This window comes from Pyricularia grisea (genome assembly GCF_004355905.1).
Source record: "Pyricularia grisea strain NI907 chromosome Unknown Pyricularia_grisea_NI907_Scaffold_7, whole genome shotgun sequence".
Classification (NCBI taxonomy): domain Eukaryota; kingdom Fungi; phylum Ascomycota; class Sordariomycetes; order Magnaporthales; family Pyriculariaceae; genus Pyricularia; species Pyricularia grisea.
The window spans coordinates 412,737-437,173 of record NW_022156720.1 but is presented as its reverse complement, the minus strand read 5'-3'; the positions used below and the strand labels follow the sequence as shown (position 1 = coordinate 437,173).

The following is a 24,437-nucleotide window of genomic DNA, read 5'->3' as shown; positions in this document are numbered from 1 at the left end:
CTCTCTCTCTCTCTCTCTCTCTCTATCTCTCTCTCTCTCTCTCTCTCTCTCTCTCTCTCTCTCTCTCTCTCTCTCTCTCTCTCTCTCTCTCTCTCTCTCTCTCTCTCTCTCATCATGGCTTCCCGTTCGCTAACCGGTCTCCTCCAGTGATTCAAAAAAACTACCAGACGCTTATGTACAACGCGCTCCGCTACCGAGGCAACCAGTTGCTTCTGATCCAGGCCCTGTAAGGCTTCATGGCGCTAGTGGCGCAGGTCATCAGCATCTTTTCCATCTCGGACAACTGGGCGCGCCGCCACACCGTCGTCGGCGGCGAGGCCAACCCTCGTGGCCATCCTGTGCGTCCTGACGGGTCTGTCGGCTGCGTACCAGGACGACTGCAACACCGATGGGAGCCGCGACCGGCGTGGCCTTCATCTTTCATGTTTGCGTTTGCGTACTCGTTCTACTTCAACTCGGTGGTTCTGGGTGCTAGTGGCTGAGATCTTTCCCCTGAATTTGCGTGGCGTCGGGGTTGGGTTTTTGGACTTTTCTCAGGCCGTGACTGCCATCTGGCTGTAGTTTGCGGCGTCGATTGCGTTTGAGTCCATCTCGTGAAGTTTTACTTTGTGTTTATCGGGTGTAATTTGTTTGCGCTTCTGTGTTACTTATTTTTCCTGCCCGAGACCAACCAGGTCCTGCTCGACGAGATTGCGACAACGTTTGGGGATGTTGCGGTGAAGTGAGAGGGGAAGGATGACGATGAAGGGGTGCAGACTGTCAAGACGGCCGAGCAGAAGTTCTGAGTTTGAGAGGCATGTTGGGGCGTAAGTTACTTTGTCTATTGGCTGATTTAGGTTTTGGTTTCTTTCGGCTCTGGTAAGCAAGATGTTCATTATCTTTTGTTTTATTCTATTCCAACAGCAGCACTAACTGTTTCTTATTTAAGAGATTTCAACTCCATTACCAGACAAAGAATCCGTTGAAGCTGTCAAACGGTTTATCCAAATCAATGCCATGCTTTCCATCTCTAATCTCTAATCTAATCTAACCGTCCACCCTTAAGTCCCTATGCCTTCTTGGCCGCTTTTTGCTGCTCAATAAAAGCCTGCACAGCCCCCTTAAGCTCCTCCTGAGTCGCCTCCCCAAAGATATCCACTCCCAACCTCGCCGGAAAGTTATACCTTGCATGCCTCTCCAACGCGTCCAACTTCTTGACCTCATCGGCCGGCAGCTCAAAGTCGACAAAATTCTCATCTATCCTCGACGGCGTCACCGACTTGGGCAGCACGACGGTACCCCTCTGCGCCGCCCACTGCACCAGCACCTGCGCCGGAGTCCTGCCCACCCGGCTCGCCACCTCCAAAACCACGGGATCGTCCATCGGCTTGGGCTTGCCGTAGATGTTGTTCCCCGTCGGGCTGTAGGCCTGCACCACGATGCCCTGCTGCTTGTGCCACTCCAACAGCTCCCGCTGCTGCAGGTACGGGTGCGCCTCGATCTGGTTCACCGCGGGCTTGATCCTCGCCGTCTGCAGCAGCTTCTCCAACCGCTCGCGCGTAAAGTTGCTGACGCCGATGCTGCGCGCCTTGCCCAACTCCACCAGCCGCTCCATGGCCCGCCAGGTGTCGGCGTCGGGGACGTCGACGACGTGCGTGGCGCCCGTGGCCGGGTCGATGGGGAAGAGCTCCCTGGGGTTCTCCCGCTGCGGGGCGAAGGAGACGGGCCAGTGGATCAGGTAAAGGTCGACGTAGTCGGTGCCGAGGTCCTTGAGGGTGAGGTCGATGCCGGCCTCGACGTCATCCGGGTGGTGGAAGGTGTTCCAGAGTTTAGAGGTGAGGAAGATCTCGGAGCGGGGGACGCCGGATGCCCGGATGCCCTCGCCGACCTCGTGCTCGTTGCCGTACACCAGGGCGCCGTCGATGTGACGGTAGCCGTTTCTGAGGGCGTGCTCGACGGCCTTGGCGACCTCGTTGGGGTTGGATTGCTGGTGCGTGGGGGGTCTTGTTAGTCGTCTATGGTAGCTGGTTGTGCTGGCTCACTTCAAGGTCTGCCGGGGTAATGGTCGCTTACCCAGGTACCTAGTCCTATGACTGGAACTTCATAGCCGCTGTTCAGCTTCATTCTTCTTCCTGAAGACATGACAAAATTTTGTTTGGTGATGTTTATTTATTCTTTAATGCTTTTAGATCTAGTGTGAGTTGAAAATCTGGGTTGGATGTATTGTCAGCTTTCACAGCTAAAGATTCTTAATGATCTCGAGTGTCATCAAGAATAGTCTCAGGGCTCATCCCTAAACGCGAGCTCCACTAATTGAGCCGTGGCTCAATTCGTGGCTTTGCTTGTACCTGTGGGTCCAACCAAAGATCACTTAGAACGGGCGCGATCTTTTCGGCCAATTTGATTGGTCGAAAAGCCGTGTGGCTGAAAGGTACATGGAGCGCCCGGTCCACCCTGCAACGCAGGGGGGTCTAGTCTGAGCACTGAGACTACATCAAGAATACATCACGCAAAATGTCAAGACGAACACGTCAAAATAATACATGAGGAAAATGACCCCGCGGTGATATGGAAACCCCACGCAGGGTACATGACACTCGTAGTGATAGATTTCCGCAGTGGAATTGCCGTCAGCATGTTTTGCGGCTACACGTTATCCGAACACATGACTATCGGATAAGGTCGAGTTTGGAACGGAAATCCGTTGCATATCCGCACTTTGAAGCCCAGCCAGTCAGCACTGGGACAAACCCCTGAATCCGTCACCCAATGCGGGGAAGTTGAGCAGGTAGCACAAGGGTAATGCTGATCCCCCGCATAAACCAAGCTAAATCCTTATATGCCGATATTGACTCGGTACTTTTCCGTCTGGGTCCTTCTTTTCCGTCTCGCACCATTCAGTGAGTTCCGCGAATTCTTGAATTTTGTCCAAACAAAAATGTCCAACTTTGACTCCTTGTCCCCAGCGATGTCGGTGGGCCGCTCATCGGTTGTCTGGGGTAGCTCCGAACCCACCGGCTTTGCAAAGAAAACATCAGAGTAAATCACAGTACAAATGTGATCCAACCCGAGGCCTGTTCAGATGATTATTGGATTGGCATGTGTCTGAACCTTGGCAACATTTGTCAATCTTGTATACTCGTTTTATATGCAACACTATTCTAGTTTAGTTCCTAACAGAATTATATCCCGCTATCAACTTCACATTAAGGCAGATTTGTCTTTCTTTGTACTCTTCCCCGTAAATCATGCCTGCAACACTAGTGGAAATTCCTCGGCCACCCGAGCTGGGTAATGGGATCATTCCTACCTCGATCAAGATTAATGAAGCTTCTCTAAAACAATCAGCAAACGGAACCCATCAAACCAACAGCGAGACAAGTACGCCATCAAAGAACATTTCACAGAGCAATGGCGCGGCACACAACAGCACTGGTCATTTCACAACTGTGGATGACCTGATCAGAGACAGGGCAGCCAGCATCCCAGATACGCCGCTCATCACATACCCCAACTCCCGTACGAGATGCGCCGACTGGGTCGAGTACACGGCGCGCGACCTTGACGTCTATGCCGACGAGGCGGCCAAGGAGCTGACTAGACTTGGTCTCATTCCCAAGGTTTGTTCTCGTCCCGTCACTGGATCTATTGTAGCTGATATTGACGTTAATATGCGGGTTGTTATCAGCACAGAAAAAGCTCCAAGAGCGAGGTTGTGGCTCTTTTGGGTCATTCTGATCTGGACTACGCCATTTCCATGCTCGCTCTCACGCGCATGGGGTTTGGAGTGCTTTTCCTCTCGACCAGATTAGCAACTGAGGCATACGCTTCGTTGCTCGACAAAACCGAGTGTACCCGCATGCTGACGACGTCAAGGTTTGCCGACACAGTCCAGGTAATCCGTGAAGCTGGGCGTGAGCTTCGGACTTGGGATATTGTGGAAAAATCAATATACTCACGTGAGCCAACTGGAGAGCGGTTCCAAAAGCAGACGGAAATCGAGGACCAAGAAAACGCAGTCGCGTTTATTGTGCACTCCTCAGGCAGCACTGGACTGCCAAAGCCAATCTTCCAGTCCCACCGCGCATGCCTGGGCAACTATGCTCTCGGAAGCGGCATGCGGGCGTTTGTCACACTGCCACTATTCCACAACAGCGGGTTGGCCAACACGTTTCGTTCCATCGTGGCCAGAAAGTGCATGGCCATGTACAACGCCTCCATCCCCATGACGAGCGCCAGCCTGGTCGAGGGCCTCAACCACATCAAGCCCGAGACCTTTAACTGTGTTCCCTACGTCCTCAAGATCCTCTCCGAAACAGCCCAAGGCCTCGCCGCCCTCGCCCGCTGCAAGATCGTCGTCTATGCTGGGGCCGGGTGCCCAGACGACCTGGGAGACCTGCTGGTGGAAAAGGGCGTCAACCTCGTGTCGCACTACGGGCAGACCGAGATGGGCCAGTTGATGATGTCGACACGCCCGCCCGGTGACAATGCCTGGAACTACGTGCGGCCGCTGCCCAACACCAAGCCTTTTATCCACATGGAACCACTCGGGGACGGGCAGTACGAGTGCGTGGTGCTCGACGGGCTCGAGACAAAGGTCATGTCCAACAGCGACGAGCCGGCGCCCAACTCGTACCGCACCCGCGACACCTTTGTGCCACACCCTACCATCCCGGATGCGTGGAAGCACGTCGGTCGGCTGGATGACCGCCTCACCCTCGTCAATGGCGAAAAGGTCCTGCCCATCCCGATGGAGGGAACCATATCGCAGAGCGAGTTGATCCACCAGTGCTTGATCTTTGGCGTCGGGAGGGCATTTCCAGGGCTGCTGGTCGTCAAGAGCGACAAGGTACCGACCGAGTGGACGCGGGACCAATACCTGGATGCCATCTGGCCTAGTATACAGTTGGCAAACGACAACGCCGAGAAGTTTGCCCAGATCGACAGGGACATGGTCGAGGTTCTGGAGGCGGATGCAGACTACCCCCGGACGGACAAGGGGACCATCATCCGCGCCGCGTCGTACAAGCGGTTTGCGGATCTGATTGACGCTGTGTACACCAGGTTTGAAGGTGGTGCTGCCGGATCAGTTGGTGCCGAGGCAGGTAGTGAAAACAACCCGCAGAATATGAACATGGAGGGTTACAAGAACTACCTAAACGCCCTGTTCCGAGATCGAATGGGCTTCAAATCACTCGAACTCGACACGGACTTCTTCAGCGTCGGAATGGACAGCCTACAGACCATCATAGCACGGAGTCACATGATGCGGCAGCTCGACCTCGGCGGCGCCGTGCTGGGGCAGAACGTCGTTTTTGAACACCCAACCATCAACCAGCTGGCCGAGCACCTGTCCGCCGTGGCAACTTGCATGTCACACCCCACAACGTCACCCACCACAGCCGCAGACGAAGAACCCTCTACAATAATGTACGACCTGGTCGCCAAATACGGCAAATTCGACCCCTTCGTCCCGGGCGACAAAACCCCAGAAGCCGACGTCATCCTCCTCACCGGTGCCACGGGGTCCCTAGGCGCACACATCCTCGCCCAGCTCCTCCCGCTCCCCCACGTCCGCCACGTATACTGCCTAGTCCGCGCCCCGGACGCAGCAGCCGCCACGGCACGGGTCTTCACCGCACTGTCGGACCGCGGGCTCGGCGACTCCCTCACCCCCACCCTCTCATCCAAAGTCACCTCCCTACCGTCCGACCTATCCCGTCCAGACCTGGGCCTATCCCCCGGCGTGCTGTGCGACCTGCGCGCCACGCTGACAGGGGTAATCCACTCGGCCTGGGCCGTCAACTTCAACCTGGGCGTGTCGTCGTTCGCGTCGACGCACATCGCCGGCGTGCAGAACCTCCTCAACCTAGCCCTTTCAGTCCCCTTCCGCCACCCGGCCCGCTTCGCGTTCATCTCGTCCGTCTCAGCCGCGAGCGGAACACCACTCCCGGCAAGAATCACCGAGCGGTACGTGGCGGACCCGCGGCACGCGCAGGAGATGGGGTACGCGAGGTCCAAGTGGGTGGCGGAGCACGTGGTGCGACGTGCGGCGGAGGAGGCGGGCGGCGGAGCGGCGTTCCGGGTGCTCAGGACGGGGCAGGTGGTGGGCGACAGTAAAGAGGGCAAGTGGAATCCGACCGAGGCGATCCCGCTCATGCTCAGGGCTGCCGAGACGATGGGGGCGCTGCCGAGGTTGGACGAGAGGCCGAGTTGGATCCCCGTTGATGTGTGCGCGCAGGCGGTTGTTGAGCTGAGTGGGGCGGGGAGGCCGTCTGGACATGCGGCGCCGGCGGGAGAGGCGGCGGAGGATGGCGCCCATGTCGTATACCACGTCCTCAACCCGCGGACGTTCTCGTGGGTGGATGAGCTGCTGCCGGCGCTGCGGCGGCCGGACTGCGGGTTGGAGTTTGAGGAGGTTGGGCAGCGCGAGTGGGTGGCGCGGCTGCGTGCTGCGGCCGAGGAGGGTGGCGAGGAGGCGGCCGGGAAGAATCCGACGGTGAAGCTACTGGATTTCTTCTCGTCCAAGTATGACAATGAGAAACCCGGGCGGAGCGGGCTGGTCTTTGAGACGGAGAAGACCGAGGGCAGGAGTCTGGCTATCCGTGGAGGGTTTGATGTTATTGGAAGCGGGCTGATGAGCAAGTGTGTGGGATCTTGGAGAAGCAAGGACTGGAAATGAGGTGGAGAATGCTGATATATTGGCACAAATACAATACACCTTTACAGACAAGGTGTCAATTTTCTTTTGTGACTTGCTGCTTGCTTTTCTGGATTGAGTAGTACCTTTCCGCAGGTGTAATAAGATTAAAAACGAGGTAACCAAAGAGGTTGCGTTCCAGAGTGGTTCTTCATTTATCATCCTCACAAAGGACACAAACCTCGATAAAAAGTAGTTAGGGACTGTATGTTCAAGTGAATTTCAAGTCTAAATTCAACCGTAAGCCTAGATATTGCTTCAACGATGAATGAAGAGCTCATGAGGTAAAACACGGATGATGCCAAGAATATTATTTGCGAGACACCCCAGGTGAAAGGACTTGGCTTTGTATAATCGTTCCGCTGGGTTCTACACTATGTGGCTAGCACTAGACCAGATGCTAAGACTTGCAGTCTGAACCGACAAAGTCGATCAGGACGGATGCTAGACTCCCGGCCTATGCTAAGAAAAACATGTCAAATACCTGTTTTCTTCATCCAAAATCATGTTTTGATGTAGCCACTGGAATGTATGCACCAACACATACGACCATACCCACTGGAATATACGGGATTCCGTCCGCTCTCCCCTAGTCAAACCAGTGAGGGCCGAACTAGTACTCAGGTGGGTGACCACTGGGGAATCCTCGGTGTTGTATGTTTTTGTTTTCTGCTCGACCTCGTCATTTTTGGTCTCCGTTGTTTGAATACACCACTAAACTACCATGTTCGTTTGGCAATCCTTGCGCACTGCGCATACTACATCACTGCGGAATTTCGCATAAGAGGTAGCAGACAGCATCAAGCAAAAGCAGTTAGACCGGCAACGATTTATCTCCGAATCGGGGGAAACGAGATAAATAAAGAGGCATTACAGGAATATTGCTACTCATTTCAATCATGCTTTTAATATCTAATGGGAAAAATTGCCTCGTTATGTGCTCGAGTCGGCTTCGGGGCGCGAAAAAGACATGCGGGCCATCACGCATAACATGACATTACTCAACATGTCGAGCCGTGATTATTTTTAGCATGAAAGCATGAATGAGAGAGGAATGACATGACTGCAAATTATGGAACGCGTTTTCTCTTCTTTTTGATTCCTTGTCTGTCACCGGCCCAATCTTTTACTTGGCAATTGCCTATAACCCCAGATAGGAACAACATCACCAAATTTGATAGTTGGTCTTTCTTAATCGCTCTACCGTGATCTATTTGTTTACATTCCTACTACTGCCATACGTACCTTGGCTTAGGTTGGTTTCGGACTGGAATAAAGATCAAATAATATTGTCTTTTCTGGACAACATGTCCTGCCACACATTCCCAAGTGTTTGCGTATGCAACTTTTATCTATCGAGCGGCCTGCCTTGTTGAATCATCACCCCGTGCTATGCAGATTATATTCCGATGTCTAACTGGTCCTCCTGAGTTGAAAGTCTGTGTCGACTCTCAACGTTCCTTGCGTTCTTGACGAATTATTCTCTAATAAAAGAAACGTGGCAAAAAAAGAAAAAAAGAAAGTGGTAGCCGTTGCAATCCTCGAAAACGCCTTTCGCTGCCCTTTCAGATGTAGAAAGATCTTCTGCCAATAACGAAAAACGCAAGATGGGAAATCACGTATTTTTGCCTCTTTGCATTGGCCGAAGCCGCGGGTGACCTTGGCGACACAGCTGACAAAGAGAAAGGCAAAAAAGCAAAGAAAGAGAAACACAAATGTCAAGCAAATAAAAACAGTAGCAGCGACAGGGCCCCCGAAGCCTTTCGATGCTTCTAGGGGAATATTAACTTCTTGGGGCCCGGGTAAAAGGGTCCGCCCGTACCAGCGGTATTGACAAGTGTCCACTCTATGACATCTCGCCAAGTATGACTTGACAGGTCAGGTTGATGCATGTGGTCGATAGTTTCTTCGTAATTGAGATTCATATCCAAGAAATAAACCCAAGCTTTCCGGTTCAAGGGACCAACAAACTTGGTGAAATCTTGGTAGGCTTGAAACGTACTAGTCTCGGTCAATCCGAAGGGGTCATCGTAACCCTGGAAAGGAGGAACTATTCGCTTATTTAGTTGACATGTTTTTATAAAGCCGCCGCATTGGTTCAGTTCTTCTGCATTGCGAACATCGAGTCGAGCAATCAATCTTGCCGTGGCGAAGGAATGAACTAAATAAAGGGCGAGAGCAAGAAAAGAGCGTAGCATGTTGTTCGTTATACGGGAGTAAGTAAAGTAGATAGAGTTACATGAAATGTTCAATAATAAAATTCTATGACACCCGGCTCCTACTGTAAGTTATGGGATAGCCGCAAAATGTACATTATACATTTTTCTTTTGCTGACAGCACCATAAATCTTCGGATCCCATAATGTATATAAAACAAGGGTATTGGTAGAAGATTAATGAAAAGCTATTTAAATGGTGACAGGTTATCCCAGGAGCCTTGCATTACAATAAAACCAGGGGCTGGGTCAATACGGAGGAAGCCATGTGGGGTTATAAGATATATATAACAAATATACCAAGCGTTTATATATAGAAGTTGTGCGACTAAATATACTAATTGTACGACCTGGTAAACTTAAATTTACTAGGGATTACCTTTGTTATTCACTTTCATATTTATCATTATAAGAAATGCACTGTTGATAAAAATATAATATTAATATAATAACCTTTTGCTTTTCTTTCAATTAATATAACCGTCGTTATTCTTAAATCGAAAAAGACGTTGGTGAAAGAATTAATATAAGGTTTTTATTTTAATAATTTTTGAAAAGTATATTTTAATATATTATTTATAAATTAAAGTTTTTCGGTGTTAATTAAACTGTTTATCAAATTATATTATTTACAATATTTAAACCCCGCCAGCACCCCACTTAATTAAAGCATATTTTTTTTCCAAATCCCATCAACTGCCAAATATCTAAATATTATTTATTTACAATTCGATTTTAACATTTGAGCTTTACAAAACTTCAATTTTACAATGCATTTTTTTACCATTGTTTTCACTGCGGCAATTTGTGTTACTGGCGCTATTGCCGCTCCAACCCCAAATAACGGCCTCGATGTGGTTCACGTTGGCCAACTCGAGGCGCGATCCTCCGACGAGAATGCTAAAAAGGAGATGGAAAAGCAGCGTCAAAAGGAGCTGCAAAAGGAGCGTCAAAAGCAGCGAAACGAGGAGTACAATCAATTTCTTCGTGATGATAGAGAAATGTGGGACCAGTCAAAGGAGTTTTTGGATAATTTGAAGAAACCGGCGCTGGACGAGGAGAAGAGACGCGGCTTTCGCTCTTAAATATTGGCTAGAATTGGATTCGGGAAAGTATGTTTTCTTTCCAGCGAAAATCAGCGTTAAATCATCACAGGCAAATTTGGATATACTACAAAAAATTACCTGACCGCTAGAGATTGTAAAGTATAATTAACAACCCCCAATTGCGCAAGGCAAATATATATATACTTTACATGCCCAACCCTTTATTTGGTTTAAGGCTAATTTCTACGTATTTACCACTCTATGTTTGAAAGTAAATATATTCAATGCGATTATTTGAGAATTTAAATGCTAAAATAAATTAATTATTATATTGTACGGTGGGGATAAGTATTTATACGTTCAATTTATTATTTAAATAATAAGTTTCGGAAATGGCCGCATGGGCCAATTATACCTGACTCTCGTACTTACATAACAGTATAAAACAAAAAGAAAAACGTTTAAAAAAACTTTTTATACTGTTAAATAAAATCTATATAATAATTTTTACATTATCTTATAATAATGTTTAAGTAAAAGCTTAATAAAGCGACAAGAGTATTAGCATTAGTTAATATTATTTAAATCAAAAAAATAAAAGGATAAACCCTTTTAATACCGTTATTTTACAAATAATTAAGACGAATAAAATATCTTATATTTTATATTTAAAAGGCTGTTATAACTTACAAGAATTTCCCATTATACCGGGAAAGCTATTTACAAATGTTACGTAAGAAATAAGAGTATCAATAACCGTTTTAATAAGTTAATAAGTTTAAATTTTATAATTTAGCCAAATTATTTGCCTAATTAAATAAAATAAACGAAACAATCGGATTATAAATAAATAATAATGGTTATTATAAAGTATACACCAGTTTAAATATAATATTATTAAATTTAAAATTACTTTTGTTTTTAAAAAAAAAGGTCGACGTAAAGTATCTATTTAATTTTTCTACAAGCCTTTAAACTTTTTTAAAAAGGTTTTCGTAATCTGAAAAAAGGATGTTAATTTGTAAAGTTTATAATTAATTTAATCCGGTAGAAACGGAGTAAAATTATTAATTATATATTAAGGAAATTCGGAAGTCTTTTTAAATTATTTTAATTTTTATAATATGTTAATTTAAAATGTTTTTAAAATTTAGTGAGAACTATATAATATTATTTTATTCGAAAATTTAAAAGGGAAAAAAGTAAATAATAAGTAGAAAGGTTGGAATAAAATAATAAACTTCTTTTAGAATTAATAAATATATATATATTTTTTAACGTGTAAAATATTTAAATATTGGGATAAAAAATAATAAAGCAAACGGAAAAATAAAAATGCGAAAGGAAGGTAAATATAAAAAACCAATTTAAATATAAAGAAGGTAATTAAAATTACCTTTTCCGGGAGTTAAAATTAACAAGTTATACGGAATTTCCATTTAAACGCAGTTTTAAGAAAAATACGGGTTATATAATTTTTAAAATGAGTAAAAAAGCTTATAATATATTAATCCGAAGCAAAAAATAATATTCAACCCACATTATAAAATCTTTAATACTTACAAATATATATTATTGTAAAAGGATAGGCCAACGGCCTTATAATTATTGGGTTCCCAAATAAATTTAGTATTAAAATTAAAAGATAAAGGTATTAAACCGTTATTTATTCACGTTGGAAGGGTGTTTATATAGAAAAGGGTCACGTATATTCCCGTCGTTTTAACACGTTATATAATTTTTTTGGACGCCGGTTTTCGTCGGGGCGGATCGGCCCGGGTTCAAAACGTCGCGTCCCGCGGTTCCATATTGCCTTTTTATACCTCGATATTATATTAACCGTTTTCGCCCAATTATTTAAATTATCGTTTTTATAATATTAATTGGGATTGTGGCTTGTATTTCCCACCCGTCTTTCTTCGCGTGTTCTTTTATAAATCCCTTTTACTTTATTTTTATTTCGTTTTTACGTCGTTTTTATTTTATTTTTAATCCGCGGTTATATTTAAATACGTTTTAAATTAACCCAAATCGCGGTTTTTTTATTACCCTGTGTATGGTTTAATAATAAACAGGTTTTCTATTTATTCGTCCGTTATTCGTTTTTTTTCGTATTTTTTTATTTATTATTATAACCGCGAATACATCTTTGTTTTATTCATTTTTTCTCCGTACCCGTTTTTTTTCGGTTAACTTTATTTTTATTATTTTCTTTTTCAATTAACGATTTTTCATTTTGGCGTAATTTTACGGTTATCTTTCGTTTTATATAATTTATTTTTTGGTTCGGCGTTAATTCTTTTTTTGGTTTTAATTTAATTTTAATCCGTTTTTTATATATTTTTTATTTATATTTATCATAACGCCACCGTTTATTTTTATCGGGTTATATTTGGTGGTAAATTAAATAGTACAATTACTGTAACGCATTCGTGCTAAATACACGTATCACATAACGTGTTAAAACGACGGGAACACACGTAACCCTCCCTTATATAAACACCCTTCCAGCACGAACAAACAACGGTTTTATACCTTTATTTTTTAATTTTAATAATAATTCCATTTAAAAACCCAACAATTATAAGGCCGTTAACCTACCCCTTTATATTTATTAAAATTCGTTACTTTTTCGATTATTTATAAATTTACCATTAATAATTAAAAACACCGCCCCAATAATGGAAATCGTTTTTTAAAAGATATAACGGATAATTAACGAATTACAAAAAAAAATCCAATTTTTTTAATTAAATATTCCAATAATATTAACCGCGGCCGAAATTTTTTAAACCGCGTTACCGTTTCGACGAAAATCTTTTTGAAACCCCCCATTATACGACGGTTTACCAATATTATTAACGGTTTAACGTTACGTTATAAAATATAAATTTCGGCGGAACGCGGATTTTATCGGTAATTATCGAAATTAATATAAATATTTTTAAATAAATTTAAAATCCGCCGTCCAAAAGGTTATCCGTTTTTATTACGAAATTAACGGTAAAAATAAAATTTATAATTACGTCGATTTTTTAAAATATTTAAAACGTATTTATAATAATTTTTATAAACGTATCCAAATTTTTACCGAATTCGAATTATTAAAAATAAAACCGGCCAATTTTTCGCCTAATTTATTACAATTTTCGAAAAATTGTTAATAACGGCGGACGGGTTTTTTTAAATAAATAGAATACGGATAAATTCTTTATATTTTAAAATTTCGGCCCAAATTAAAAAATATACGTGGAATGGAATATTATAAATAATTTATATTTCGACGCGGTGGTAATTTACCGTTAAATGGCCCAAAATTTAAAAATTTTCGATTTGGAAAAACGGTATAATTAACACCGTATTTAAAAACCTATAATTTTAAAATTTGTAAACGATGAAAATATCCCAATAACGGGCGTTAACGTTTTGGAAATAAATAAATATAATTTATTTAAAAATAAACGTTTGTACGGACGTTTTCCAGTATTAATAACGACGGGGGGCAAAATAAAATAACGCGTTTTTTAAATTTTATAAAAAGAATATTAACGGCGGTGTAAATTAAAAACGTTATTTACTAAAAAGCGGATTGTAAATTTACAGCGGTATTACGCCTAAATACGACGGTTACCGCGATATTATTTAAAAACTTTTAATAAAAAAATAAATAACCCTTAATATAAAATTTAATTAAAAATTTAAACCGGGTAATATAAAGAAAACAGGGGCCGTAAAAACGGTAAAAATAATAGCCGACGGCGGCGACGAAAAAATTTACCAAATTATAAATAATTTACCTTTTTTATCCCCGTTTTTTTAAATAATTTATAATTTATTAATATATAAATAAATTTAAATTACGAATATTACGTGGTAATAAACGAAAAATACGCGGTTCGGTTACGGGTTAGTAAATTCCCGTTACCTACCCCGCGTTAATTAAACACCGTATTAAATTACGCGGCCCCAATAATAAAAAAAATTGCGAAATACGAAATAAACGTAAACGGGTGGATAACGCCAATATTATTTTACATTATTTTAAATTTAATCCGAAACGTAATATTAAATTTTTTTTAAATAATATATAAAAAGATTTTTTTCGAAATCGATTATAATAAATTTCGCGTCGGGGTAATAAAAGGAATATTAATTTATAAATTATCGGCGCAACGAATTTAAAATAAACCCACCGTGGTTATCGGTAACGTATTTTTAACGATTTACAAAAGGGCAAAATAAAATACCCCCGAATAAATAAAATTCGCAACGATTTTTTTACGCAAAATAATCCAAATTTTAAAAATAAATACCATTATTATAAATAATTTCGGACCGACCAAATTATTGAAAAAATTAACCGGTCTCGAAAACCTGTTCGATTAAATTAAAACGTTTAAATTTCTTTTATATAAAAGGTAATTTAATTATTATACCCAATTACGGAGAAACGACCAAAAACGCACCCCGGTATTACCCTGGAAACGTTTATACCATATATTTAAAAACCAATTATTAAAATTACGGAAATAATTTATAACTATAATAAATAAAAATTAAATCCGAACAAATTTTTTTTTAACAGTGGTATTAATATTAATAATCCGTAAAACGTCGGAAGGGTAGCGTTTTTGCGTCGATTATCGGATATTTAATAATATTACGAGATAAAACCGTTATCCGCTACCGTTAATTAAAAGAATAGTCCGTTTTTTGGCAAATGTTAAATAATTTACAAAAATGGACGTACGCGCCGTTTTTTACAAAATAAAAATGGCCGAAAACGACGAATATTTAACGGCGTTTTAAACACGGTTCGGATTTTTCGAATGGTTGGTTTAATTTTTTAACCTAACCGGAATATTCGCAATTTTCCAATATTACGTTAACGGAATTTTAAATATTATTTTGAATAATTTTACGTCGGTATATTGAAATAATATTTTAATTTATTTATTAAATTCCAAAAATAATTGCTGGCGGAAAATCCGTTTAATTTTCCAAAAATTAAACAACGCCGGATTAAATTTAAATTTGGAAAAAAACGTATTTGCGGTAAAAAAATAAAATATTTGGGGTTTATAATTAAAATAAAAAAAAACCCAAATAAACCCGGAAAGAATTCGAATAATATGGAAATAAAAAACGCCCATCCGGTTAAAAAATTTGCAAAAATTTTTAAAATTCGCCAATTTTTACCGAAATTTTATCCGGGATTATTCCGCCATAATCGCGTTATTATTATCGTTAATAAAAAAAGGATATTTTTTTATTAAGTTTTAAAAATTAATAATATATTCGAAATATTAAAAAAAACTTTTTTTTAAACCCCGGTTTTCGCCCAATAAAACGATATAACAAAAATTAAAATTAAAACGGATTATTTCGGTTTGGTTTTGGACGGTTATTTGTTCCAAAAAAGGCGGACGGGTTATAAAAATTAATAATTTTCCATTCGGCGAAATTATTCCCCGCGTAAAAAAATTACACGATTTATAATAAAATTTTTTGGCGATAATAATATATTTAAAAATTTGGAACGCGGAATTATAAAATATTCGTTAACCGTTTTTAATTTTAATAAATTATAACATATTGGAATATTTTTCCAAATTAAAAAAAATATCCGAAAAACAAATACGGTGGGCAAAAATATTCGCCAAATTCCATTATTATTTCCGTTTCCGTTTTAAATAATTAACGATAATTTCCGACACGTTTACCAGAAAAAAAACAAATATTATAAACCAAAATTAATTATTATATTACGTTTTTTCCACCCGGTAACGATATTAATACCGTATTAAACCAATTTTCGGACCTAAATTAATATATTACCCATTATTCCGTTTTTATAATAATATTTGGCCGTTTTTTAGCAAAAAACGTTGCGGAAAAACCATATATATTTTATACGTTTAAAAATAATTAATAATAACGTGCGACGGGTTTCCCCAAAAACCGAAATAAAAACGTAAATTGGAAATTACGCGGTTAACCCGTTAAATATATTTTTATACCGAAAACGTTTATAATTACCGAATTGGGAATTTTTAACCACCGTGTTACGACCAGACAGTTGGGCCGGTACCAGGGAGGCCAGGCGGGGACACACCCCTTTTGACGAATATTTGGTTAAAGATATACCGACCGGCAGAAAACAGAATTACGTAAGGGGATAATCACGTGACACCACGTAACCGCCAAAAAAATGATTTCGGGTAATTTGTAAAATTTCGATTGAAAATTATAAATTAAACAAATTAAAAAAAATTACATTAGGAATATAATTTATATAAAACACGTTTATTACCATGTAAATAAATTCGATTTTAGGATTGTTTAACAGGAATTAAATTTTAATTAACTTTAATATTTATTTAAAACTGATTATAATTTCACCCCAATTATTAAAAATACCCAATCACCCAATTAAACGTTTAATTATTTTAACCCACTGTATTTTATTATAAAAACAGGTTATTCCGATATTTTAATCGTAATATTTTGATTATTTTTGTTCAATATTTTGTTTTAAAGTATACCGAATAATACCGCCGATATAATGTTTTCCAACAGGATTACCCTTTAAACCCCTTTTACCACCAACGTTCCGGCCAGCGTTAACGTTTTGCGTTAAATGGTCGCGACGTTTTAAGCCGAAAATCGACAATTTTAGAAACGAATGACCGAATAAACCAACCGAATTAATAAAAATAACATTAAATATTTTTTATTTACGTTTTTTGACGGCACCACAGGTACCCTGCAGGGATTTTTTACGGAAATCCGGGTATACCTACATTTTAACGAAAATAATTTCGATAACGATGCAAATAAGGTTGTTTACGTAATTTCGTTTTTAAAAGGCGACGCGCTCGTTTGGTTCGAGCCCATTTTACGAGATTACCTGGATTATAAAAAAAAAAAAACCGTAAAGTTGAAATTAACCGCATTTTCGACGATTACGATAATTTTGAAAAATGCCTTAAAGAAATATTCGGTAATTTAAATGAGAAACGCACGGTTAAGCGTAAATTGGTGCGTTTTACCCAAACCAAATCGGCATTTAAATATGCCAATAAATTTCGATAAATTACCGTTAAATTACCATAGGGTTCCGAAACCCTAATGGCACGTTTTTATACGGGATTTAAAAAAAAGGTTAAAAACGAATTTATTAAAAAAAAACGATCCGACACCCTAATTAAATACGTAAAATTAATAATTAAAATTAATAACCGACAATATAAAAAAAAATTGGAATAACGCGAAAAACGCAACGTATGGGGTCCAATTTTGCGATAAGCCAATACCGGACGCAAATATTAATATTCCAAACCGTTTCGCCAATATAATATTTTATACGGGATATATAGCGGATTTATGGATTTTAATACGATATAATATAAAAAACCTCGTAAGGACCCCAAAAACGGTAAATATTTTAAATGTGATAAAATAGGGCATATCGCCAAAAATTGCCCCGGAAATTAAAATAATAATCCCGGTTTTACCCTCGATTTTAAAAATAAACCCGAAAAAACACGAGGATTTAACGTTATAAATTATTACTAGGCACAGCCTAATTAATATAATTTAATAAATTGGACCATTTGCTACGACGATAATTATATAATTTATAACAATTCCAAAATGGACGTAGGATGGTATTTTTAAAAACCGAAAAGCATCCGAATATTGGTAGTAAAAAACCGAATATTTACAAAAATAAGGCCACCAATTAATTTACATCGATAAAACGCCATATTACCCGAATTTACGGATTTAAACGTTTTAAAAAAATCCGACACGAAATTATTGGAATAAACCCACCGTATTAAAATAACCAACCAATTTTCGACGGAAAAATTTTCCAATAACGTTTTAGGCGAAAATTCCAGCGACGAAAGAAAAGTGGTTTTAAACCGTTACAACGCGGAAAAAACCAATAATTTTTACAAATATAATAAAAAGCAGATCGATTTATACCGAAATAACCAATCGGTCTAATTTTTAAAATATAATTTGGTGTAATAAAAATAAAATTTTACAAAAAACCCCGATTTTACGTTTGGAAACCACCCAATATTTAATATTAAATATTCGGAACACCCCCGCGTTTTTTGGGCCGAATGTTTCCGAAATAATTGTGAAATTTATTTAAATAAAAAAATTTACCACAATTTTTTTTTTCGACGACGGTTAATTACCGGGATTAACGAAATTTACATAATCGAAAAATTATCCAATTGGGAAATTAAAATTAAATTCCGAAACGAATTAGCAGTGACTTTTACGCTTAACGACGAATATCCCATAATATATTACAACCAATTAAATTTTCCGTGGTACGATTGCATTCGTAATATATGTAAAATTCACATATTAGCCAAAACCCAAAATTGGCACGTATAAAAATAACAATATTAAATACCCGTTTTTATAACCAAAATTGTATAAGATTTAAAGGTAAAAGATAAATAAATGTTTATAAACGCACGTAAAATACCCGTATTAACCAAATATTTATTCGACGAAATTAAAACGAGGAGCAATCTCGCACCCAAAAATAAAAAAAATAAAAATCCACGACGCGAATTCAATAAGCCAAAAAATTAAAATAGCCAAACGGTATAGGGCACCGGACGGCGATAATAGAAATAAAGCAAAAAACCTTAAACGTTACGCAAAATATAATAATAAAACACGAATATATATTTTTTAATATACGATTCGATAAAAAACCTATACGAGCATTTTTCGATAATGGAGTATAAAATAATTATATATTACCAAAAATCGTAACGGAACGACGGATATTTTGGTAATAAAAGGAAAAATTATATTAATTACAAACCGTGGAAAAAAAGGCAATTTTATACGGGAACGGTATTATCGAAATAAAAACCGTACATTTTTGGATGGAAAATTACGGACGAAAAGAATAAATTATTTTGGATATTACGGAAATAAGGGATAAAAATATAATTTTAGGAATTTTTTAATTTAGGAAAAGCAACCCCAAAATAAATTGGATAACCGGTTAGGTCCAATGGAAAAAGCACCTAATTATTAAACGATTTTTAATATGGAAAGGTTTATACAGGAAACGTAAAGCACGGACGAATTAAATAAAACAAATGGCGTATTTACAAAAAAAACGACCAAACCCGAAGCCAATATCGGAAAAAAAACGATTATTTACAAACCAAAACCGACCTAATTTTATAATACCAAATATAAACGGATAAACCAAAAACAGCAAAATTCCAAAAAAATACCAAATTTATACACGATTATTTAGCCAAAAATTCGAAACAAAATTACCCGAATATAATCCATTCGACCACGAAATACCATTTAAGGAAGGAATCCAACCGAAATTTTATAAAATATACGGTTTAAATCCAATATAAATGGAGGTATTAAACGAATATTTCGCAAAAAATTTCGAAAAAGGTTACATTAAACCATTAATATTACCAGCAGAATACCCAATTTTTTTCGTACCAAAAAAAAACGGAAAATTACGATTATGCGTGGATTACAAACAGTTAAACGACATTACCATAAAAAATTGCTACCTATTCCCATTAATAAAAAAATTTAAAAACATGCTTTATTAAATACAATGGTTTACGATATTAGATTTTAAAGGAGCATATAATTTAATCCGTATAAAGGAAGGCGAAAAATGGAAAACCGCGTTTCGCACCAAACGAGGATATTACGAATATTTAATAATGTTTTTCGGTTTTACCAACGTTTTAGCAATTTTCCAAACCATAATTAATCACGTTTTTAGGAAATGTTTAAATATTTTCGTCGTTATTTATTTGGACGATATTTTTATTTTTTCCAAAACGTTGGAAAAATATAAAAAACACGTTTACACGGTTTTACAAAAATTGCAAAACGTTAAGCTTTTAATTAAACTAAAAAAATGCCTTTTTTACAGTAAACAAATTAATTTTTTAAAATATACCATCGTTTTTGAAAAAATTAAAATGGAAAAATTAAAAATCCAAATAGTAAAGAAATGGTTTTAACCGTAAAACGTAAAAAACGTTCGAGCTTTTTTCGGATTTGTGAATTTTTACAGAAAATTTATTAAAGGATACGGCGCGATTATCACCCCATTAACCAATATAACTAAAAAGGATTTAAAATTCCAGTGGACGGAATAAACGTAATAGATTTTTGAACAATTACGAAACGTAATAACCCGAAAACCGATTTTCAAAATACTAAACCCAACGAAATTTTTCGAAATCGAAACCGACGTGTTCGATTACGCAATCGGAAAATAATTTAATTAACGAGACGAAAAAGGAAAATTGCATTTTTGCGCCTTTTTTTTATAAAAATTATATGGACCAAAATTTAATTACCAAATACACGATAAAGAATTAATGGTTATTATTCGAATATTCAAAAAATAAAAAGCCCAATTATCCGGAATTAAATACGAAGTGTTAATTTACACGGACCACAAAAATTTAACCCATTTTACCACCAGTAAAATATTGAATAAACGATAAATTAAATGGTTAAAATTCCTATTAAAATTCCATTTTAGGATTATATACCGGAAAAAAATAAAAAACGGCAGGGCCGACGCCTTTAACCGGAAACCGGACCACGAAAATATAATACCAAAAAAATACGCGTTATCCTTATAATAAATAAAAACGGAAACCTTTTACCAATACACCGAAATTTTCTAATAACAAATATAATAATTACACCAAAAAAAATACGGAAAATTTACGAAAACAAAACCCACGGACACCAAAGAATTTCCAAAATATGGAAACGGTTAAAGCAGCATTATAATTTTAAAAGAATACGATAAAAAGTACGAAAAGCCATTAAAAATTGCGAATTTTGTGTTAAAAACAAATCCGCAAAATATAAATTTTATGGGTTATTATAACCATTACCAGCCTCCGATAAGGTTTGGTAAACCATTATCATGGATTTTATCGTTAAATTACCATTTTTAAAAAAACCATTTACACGAACCAAATACGATAGCATATTAATTATAATGGATAAATTTACCAAATATGTTTACTTTTTACCATATAAGGAAAAAAGCAATACCGAAAAAATCGCCTATATATTCCTACGAGTGATTATTAACAATTACGGATTACCAAAAAATATCGTCACCGATAAAAACAAGCTTTTTACATTAAAATTTTGGAAATTATTAATAAAATAATTAAAAACCAATTATAAATTATCGACAGTATTTTACCCCCAAATAAACGGACAAATAAAACGAACCAACCAAATATTCGAACAATATTTAAAATATTACGTAAATTATAAGTAAAACGATTGGGTACGATTATTACCCACAGTATAATTCGTTTATAATAGTTTAGAAAACGAAAGTACCAAAATAACCCCGTTTTACGCCAATTACGGATTTAACCCCACAATATACGGAAAATCCAGAACGACCACCACGGCATTACGAGCCGATAAACAAATAAACGAATTACGATAATTACACGAAAAATTTTAGTAAAAATTAAAATTCGTACGAGAAAAAATGATAAAATACGCTAATTAGTATCGGATAAAGGGACCATCCTTTAAAAAGGGAGATAACGTTTATTTTATTCGACGCAATATTAAAATACAGCGACCAAATAGCAAATTAAATTTTAAAAAGTTTGGACCTTTTAAAATTGACAAAAAAATTAACGACACCAATTACCGATTATCGTTACCAAATATTATAAAATTTTATCCAATATTCCATATATTATTATTGGAATTAGTATTATACGGCACCAGCACACGAAAAATAATCGAAATCGACGCATAAAAAACCTACGAAATAAAACGAATATTCGACCACAGACGCAATTACGGCAAAATAAAATATTTTGTTAAATGGGAAAATTATGGACACGAAAAAAACATTTGGGAATTTTTTAACCACCTTTAAAATTGCCAAAAACCACTCCGCTAATATTATTAGGAGTTAGATTTGCGAGCAAATTAGCCAAAAAAAAGGACGATTTAAGAAGGTACCATTTATTATTTTCCGAAATTAGGAACCGATTAAAATTCGAAATAATACCACCCGACGAGCCTATAAATAAAATAATTAATATATACCACGAACCGGAATATATAACCAAAACGGATTTACCAATTAAATATTGCGTAAAAACATTTATTTCGTCCAAAAAAAAAAAATTTAAAGGACCTATCGGAAAAATTAAATCCCAAATAAAATTAAGATCCGGAAAAAACGATTTAAAAAATATTTTAGGAAGGATTTTGGCCGATCGCCGCCGTTTTTTTTATTTTGCCTTTTTACGTTTTACCCGATCCAATTTTTCCAAATTATTAATTTCGTAAAATATAATTTGCATTATTTTTTTAAACCATAATTTTTTTTGTTTTCGCAAACGGAAAAATTTTAATTGTTTTTTTTAAATCCGCTGTTATTTTGCCAAAATATTTTTTTTTAAAGCCTCCACTTTAATGTCCAGTTTAAAATGTTACCGACCGATATTGCGCAATTAAATATTCGAAATATTTAGCACGTCGCAACCAAAATGGTTAATACGGAGATATTCGATATAACGAAAGGAATTTTGCGGCGAAATTACGCAGCGCATTATACCGCGAAATTCATAATAAAAATAAAAAAACATGTTTACAAAAAAAGGAAAAAAAAAGTAAAAAGGGCGTGGCGGCGTTTTGTCGATAAACGACCAAATTTCGATTTAATTACGCGATTAAACATTACGCGAAAAAATTAGTAAAAAGGAACAAAACCCGGAATAGGGATTAAAGGAATATAAATTATTTAAAACCAAAAAGATTTGGCCAAAAAAAAGGAAACCTAATGTTACGACCAAATAATTGGGCCGGTACCAGGGAGGCCAAACGGGGATATACCCCTTTTAACGAATATTTGGTTAAAAATACACCGACCGGCAAAAAACAGGATTACGTAAAGGGATAATTACGTAACACCACGTAACCGCCAAAAAAGTAATTTCGGGTAATTTGTAAAACCTCGATTAAAAATTACAAATTAAACAGATTAAAAGAGATTACATTAGGAATATAATTTATATAAAACACGTTTATTACCATGTAAATAAATTCGATTTTAGGATTGTTTAGCAGTAATTAAATTTTAATTAATTTTAATATTTATTTGAAACCGATTATAATTTTACCCCAATTATTAAAAATACCCAATTACCCAATTAAACGTTTAATTGCTTTAACCCACTGTATTTTACCATAAGAACAGGTTACCCCGATACCTTGATCGTAACAGTTTGCAACGGAAATCGTCCGAAAAATTTAATCGGTTATTATAATTACGTAAATAAAAACGTTTTTTCCAATTTTGTAATAAGGCCAAACCCGTCCGTTTAAATATTAAATTATCGGTAAAAAGTATTGTGGAAAAGAATTATTTGGGGGTCGACAAATTGCATTTCGACGGTTTTTTTAAATTTGGGTTGGTTCCGGAATTATATTTTTTAAATTATATCGACGTTATTAATTAATTTTCGATATTAAATACTAATCCGCAACGACATTTTTTAATAATCCGTAATTATTAATAATTATTCGTAAAAATATATAAACGATTTTTTCGGTATTATGATTTTTTTATATGGTAAAAAATAGGTATATTTGGTAAATTTATCCATTATAATTAATATATTATTTTATTTGGTTCGTGTAAACGGTTTTTCTAAAGAATATTACGAGGTAGCTTTAAAGCTTTAAGGTTAGAGATCACTTGTAGGGATAATTAAACCGTAGAATGGCAGATAACCGTCTGCTAGCGGAGAGTAGAAATTTGTATTGTTTGTATAGTTAATTGCACAATTGATTGTAAGATCGTTGTTATGTTCGTTGTTGTGTAGAGTATTAGAATTGGATACGTGTACCGATTCCATGGCATGATCTCTTCGATCCGGATTGCCGGAAGTGCGGGGTAGAAACACGTGACCGGTTCTGCCACGTAGGGCTGGCTGGAACCGTTCACCTGGATCACTTATTGCACTTATTGCACTTATAAGAAAATGCGACAACAGCGGGAATCGAACTCATGCACTTTATATTATTGTTGTATTTATTATATGAATTATACCACTAAGCGATATTACTTATTTGTCTTATTTTTGCTTTATTGTAAAAAAGACGTAATATTTAAAGCTTTGTGCGTGCATGCGTTTTATTTATTTATTTTGTTTATTTATTTATTTTGGGTACAGGGTAGCCTTATAAAATCGGCTCCTGCTAACAATATTAATTATAATGGATAAATTTACCAAATATGCCTATTTTTTATTATATAAAAAGTAACGGTTGGGATATTAAATAGGGAGAATAATGCCGGTTGTAACGGATTCGTGCTAAATGCACGTATCACATGACGTGTTAAAACGACGGGGACACACGTGACCCTCCCTTATATAAACACCCTCCCAGCAC

The 24,437-nt window shown here is 37.5% G+C and overlaps 4 protein-coding genes across 4 annotated transcripts in view; 3 read left to right on the top strand and 1 right to left on the bottom strand.

The window, feature by feature from the left end:
- The window catches only part of PgNI_09155 (uncharacterized protein), a gene marked incomplete at both ends in the record, with an annotated part of 1,581 nt that extends 1,099 nt beyond the window's left edge, over positions 1-482 (top strand). Inside the window, one exon of the mRNA XM_031129143.1 lies at positions 232-482. Coding sequence (XP_030978387.1) covers positions 232-482 — 251 coding nt within the window. The remainder of the gene's footprint in view (positions 1-231) is intronic.
- Positions 483-895: 413 nt separating this feature from the next.
- PgNI_09154 (uncharacterized protein) lies at positions 896-2,191 on the bottom strand. The gene is made up of 2 exons (XM_031129142.1): positions 2,053-2,191; positions 896-1,966 (listed from the first exon to the last, which is right to left on the bottom strand). Exons 1-2 carry the CDS (start codon positions 2,119-2,121, stop codon positions 1,049-1,051), a joined length of 987 nt encoding a protein of 328 aa, XP_030977456.1. The 5' UTR covers positions 2,122-2,191; the 3' UTR covers positions 896-1,048.
- Positions 2,192-3,227: 1,036 nt separating this feature from the next.
- On the top strand, positions 3,228-6,661 carry PgNI_09153 (uncharacterized protein; the record flags this gene model as incomplete). Its single annotated transcript, XM_031129141.1, has 2 exons — positions 3,228-3,599; positions 3,668-6,661. 2 exons carry the CDS (start codon positions 3,228-3,230, stop codon positions 6,659-6,661), a joined length of 3,366 nt encoding a protein of 1,121 aa, XP_030977955.1.
- Positions 6,662-9,665: 3,004 nt separating this feature from the next.
- PgNI_09152 (uncharacterized protein) lies at positions 9,666-9,980 on the top strand (the record flags this gene model as incomplete). Its single annotated transcript, XM_031129140.1, has 1 exon — positions 9,666-9,980. The coding sequence occupies one exon, from the start codon at positions 9,666-9,668 to the stop codon at positions 9,978-9,980; it is 315 nt and encodes a 104-aa protein (XP_030977954.1).
- Positions 9,981-24,437: the final 14,457 nt, after the last annotated feature.

What these genes read in the sequence shown, in the direction of transcription:
- PgNI_09154 (XM_031129142.1), bottom strand. Translation starts at nt 2,121, where the DNA reads ATGTCTTCAGGAAGAAGAATGAAGCTGAACAGCGGCTATGAAGTTCCA. An exon ending in TCATAGGACTAGGTACCTGG is followed by an intron (nt 1,967 to 2,052) that starts GTAAGCGACCAT and finishes CCCACGCACCAG; the next exon opens with CAATCCAACCCCAACGAGGT.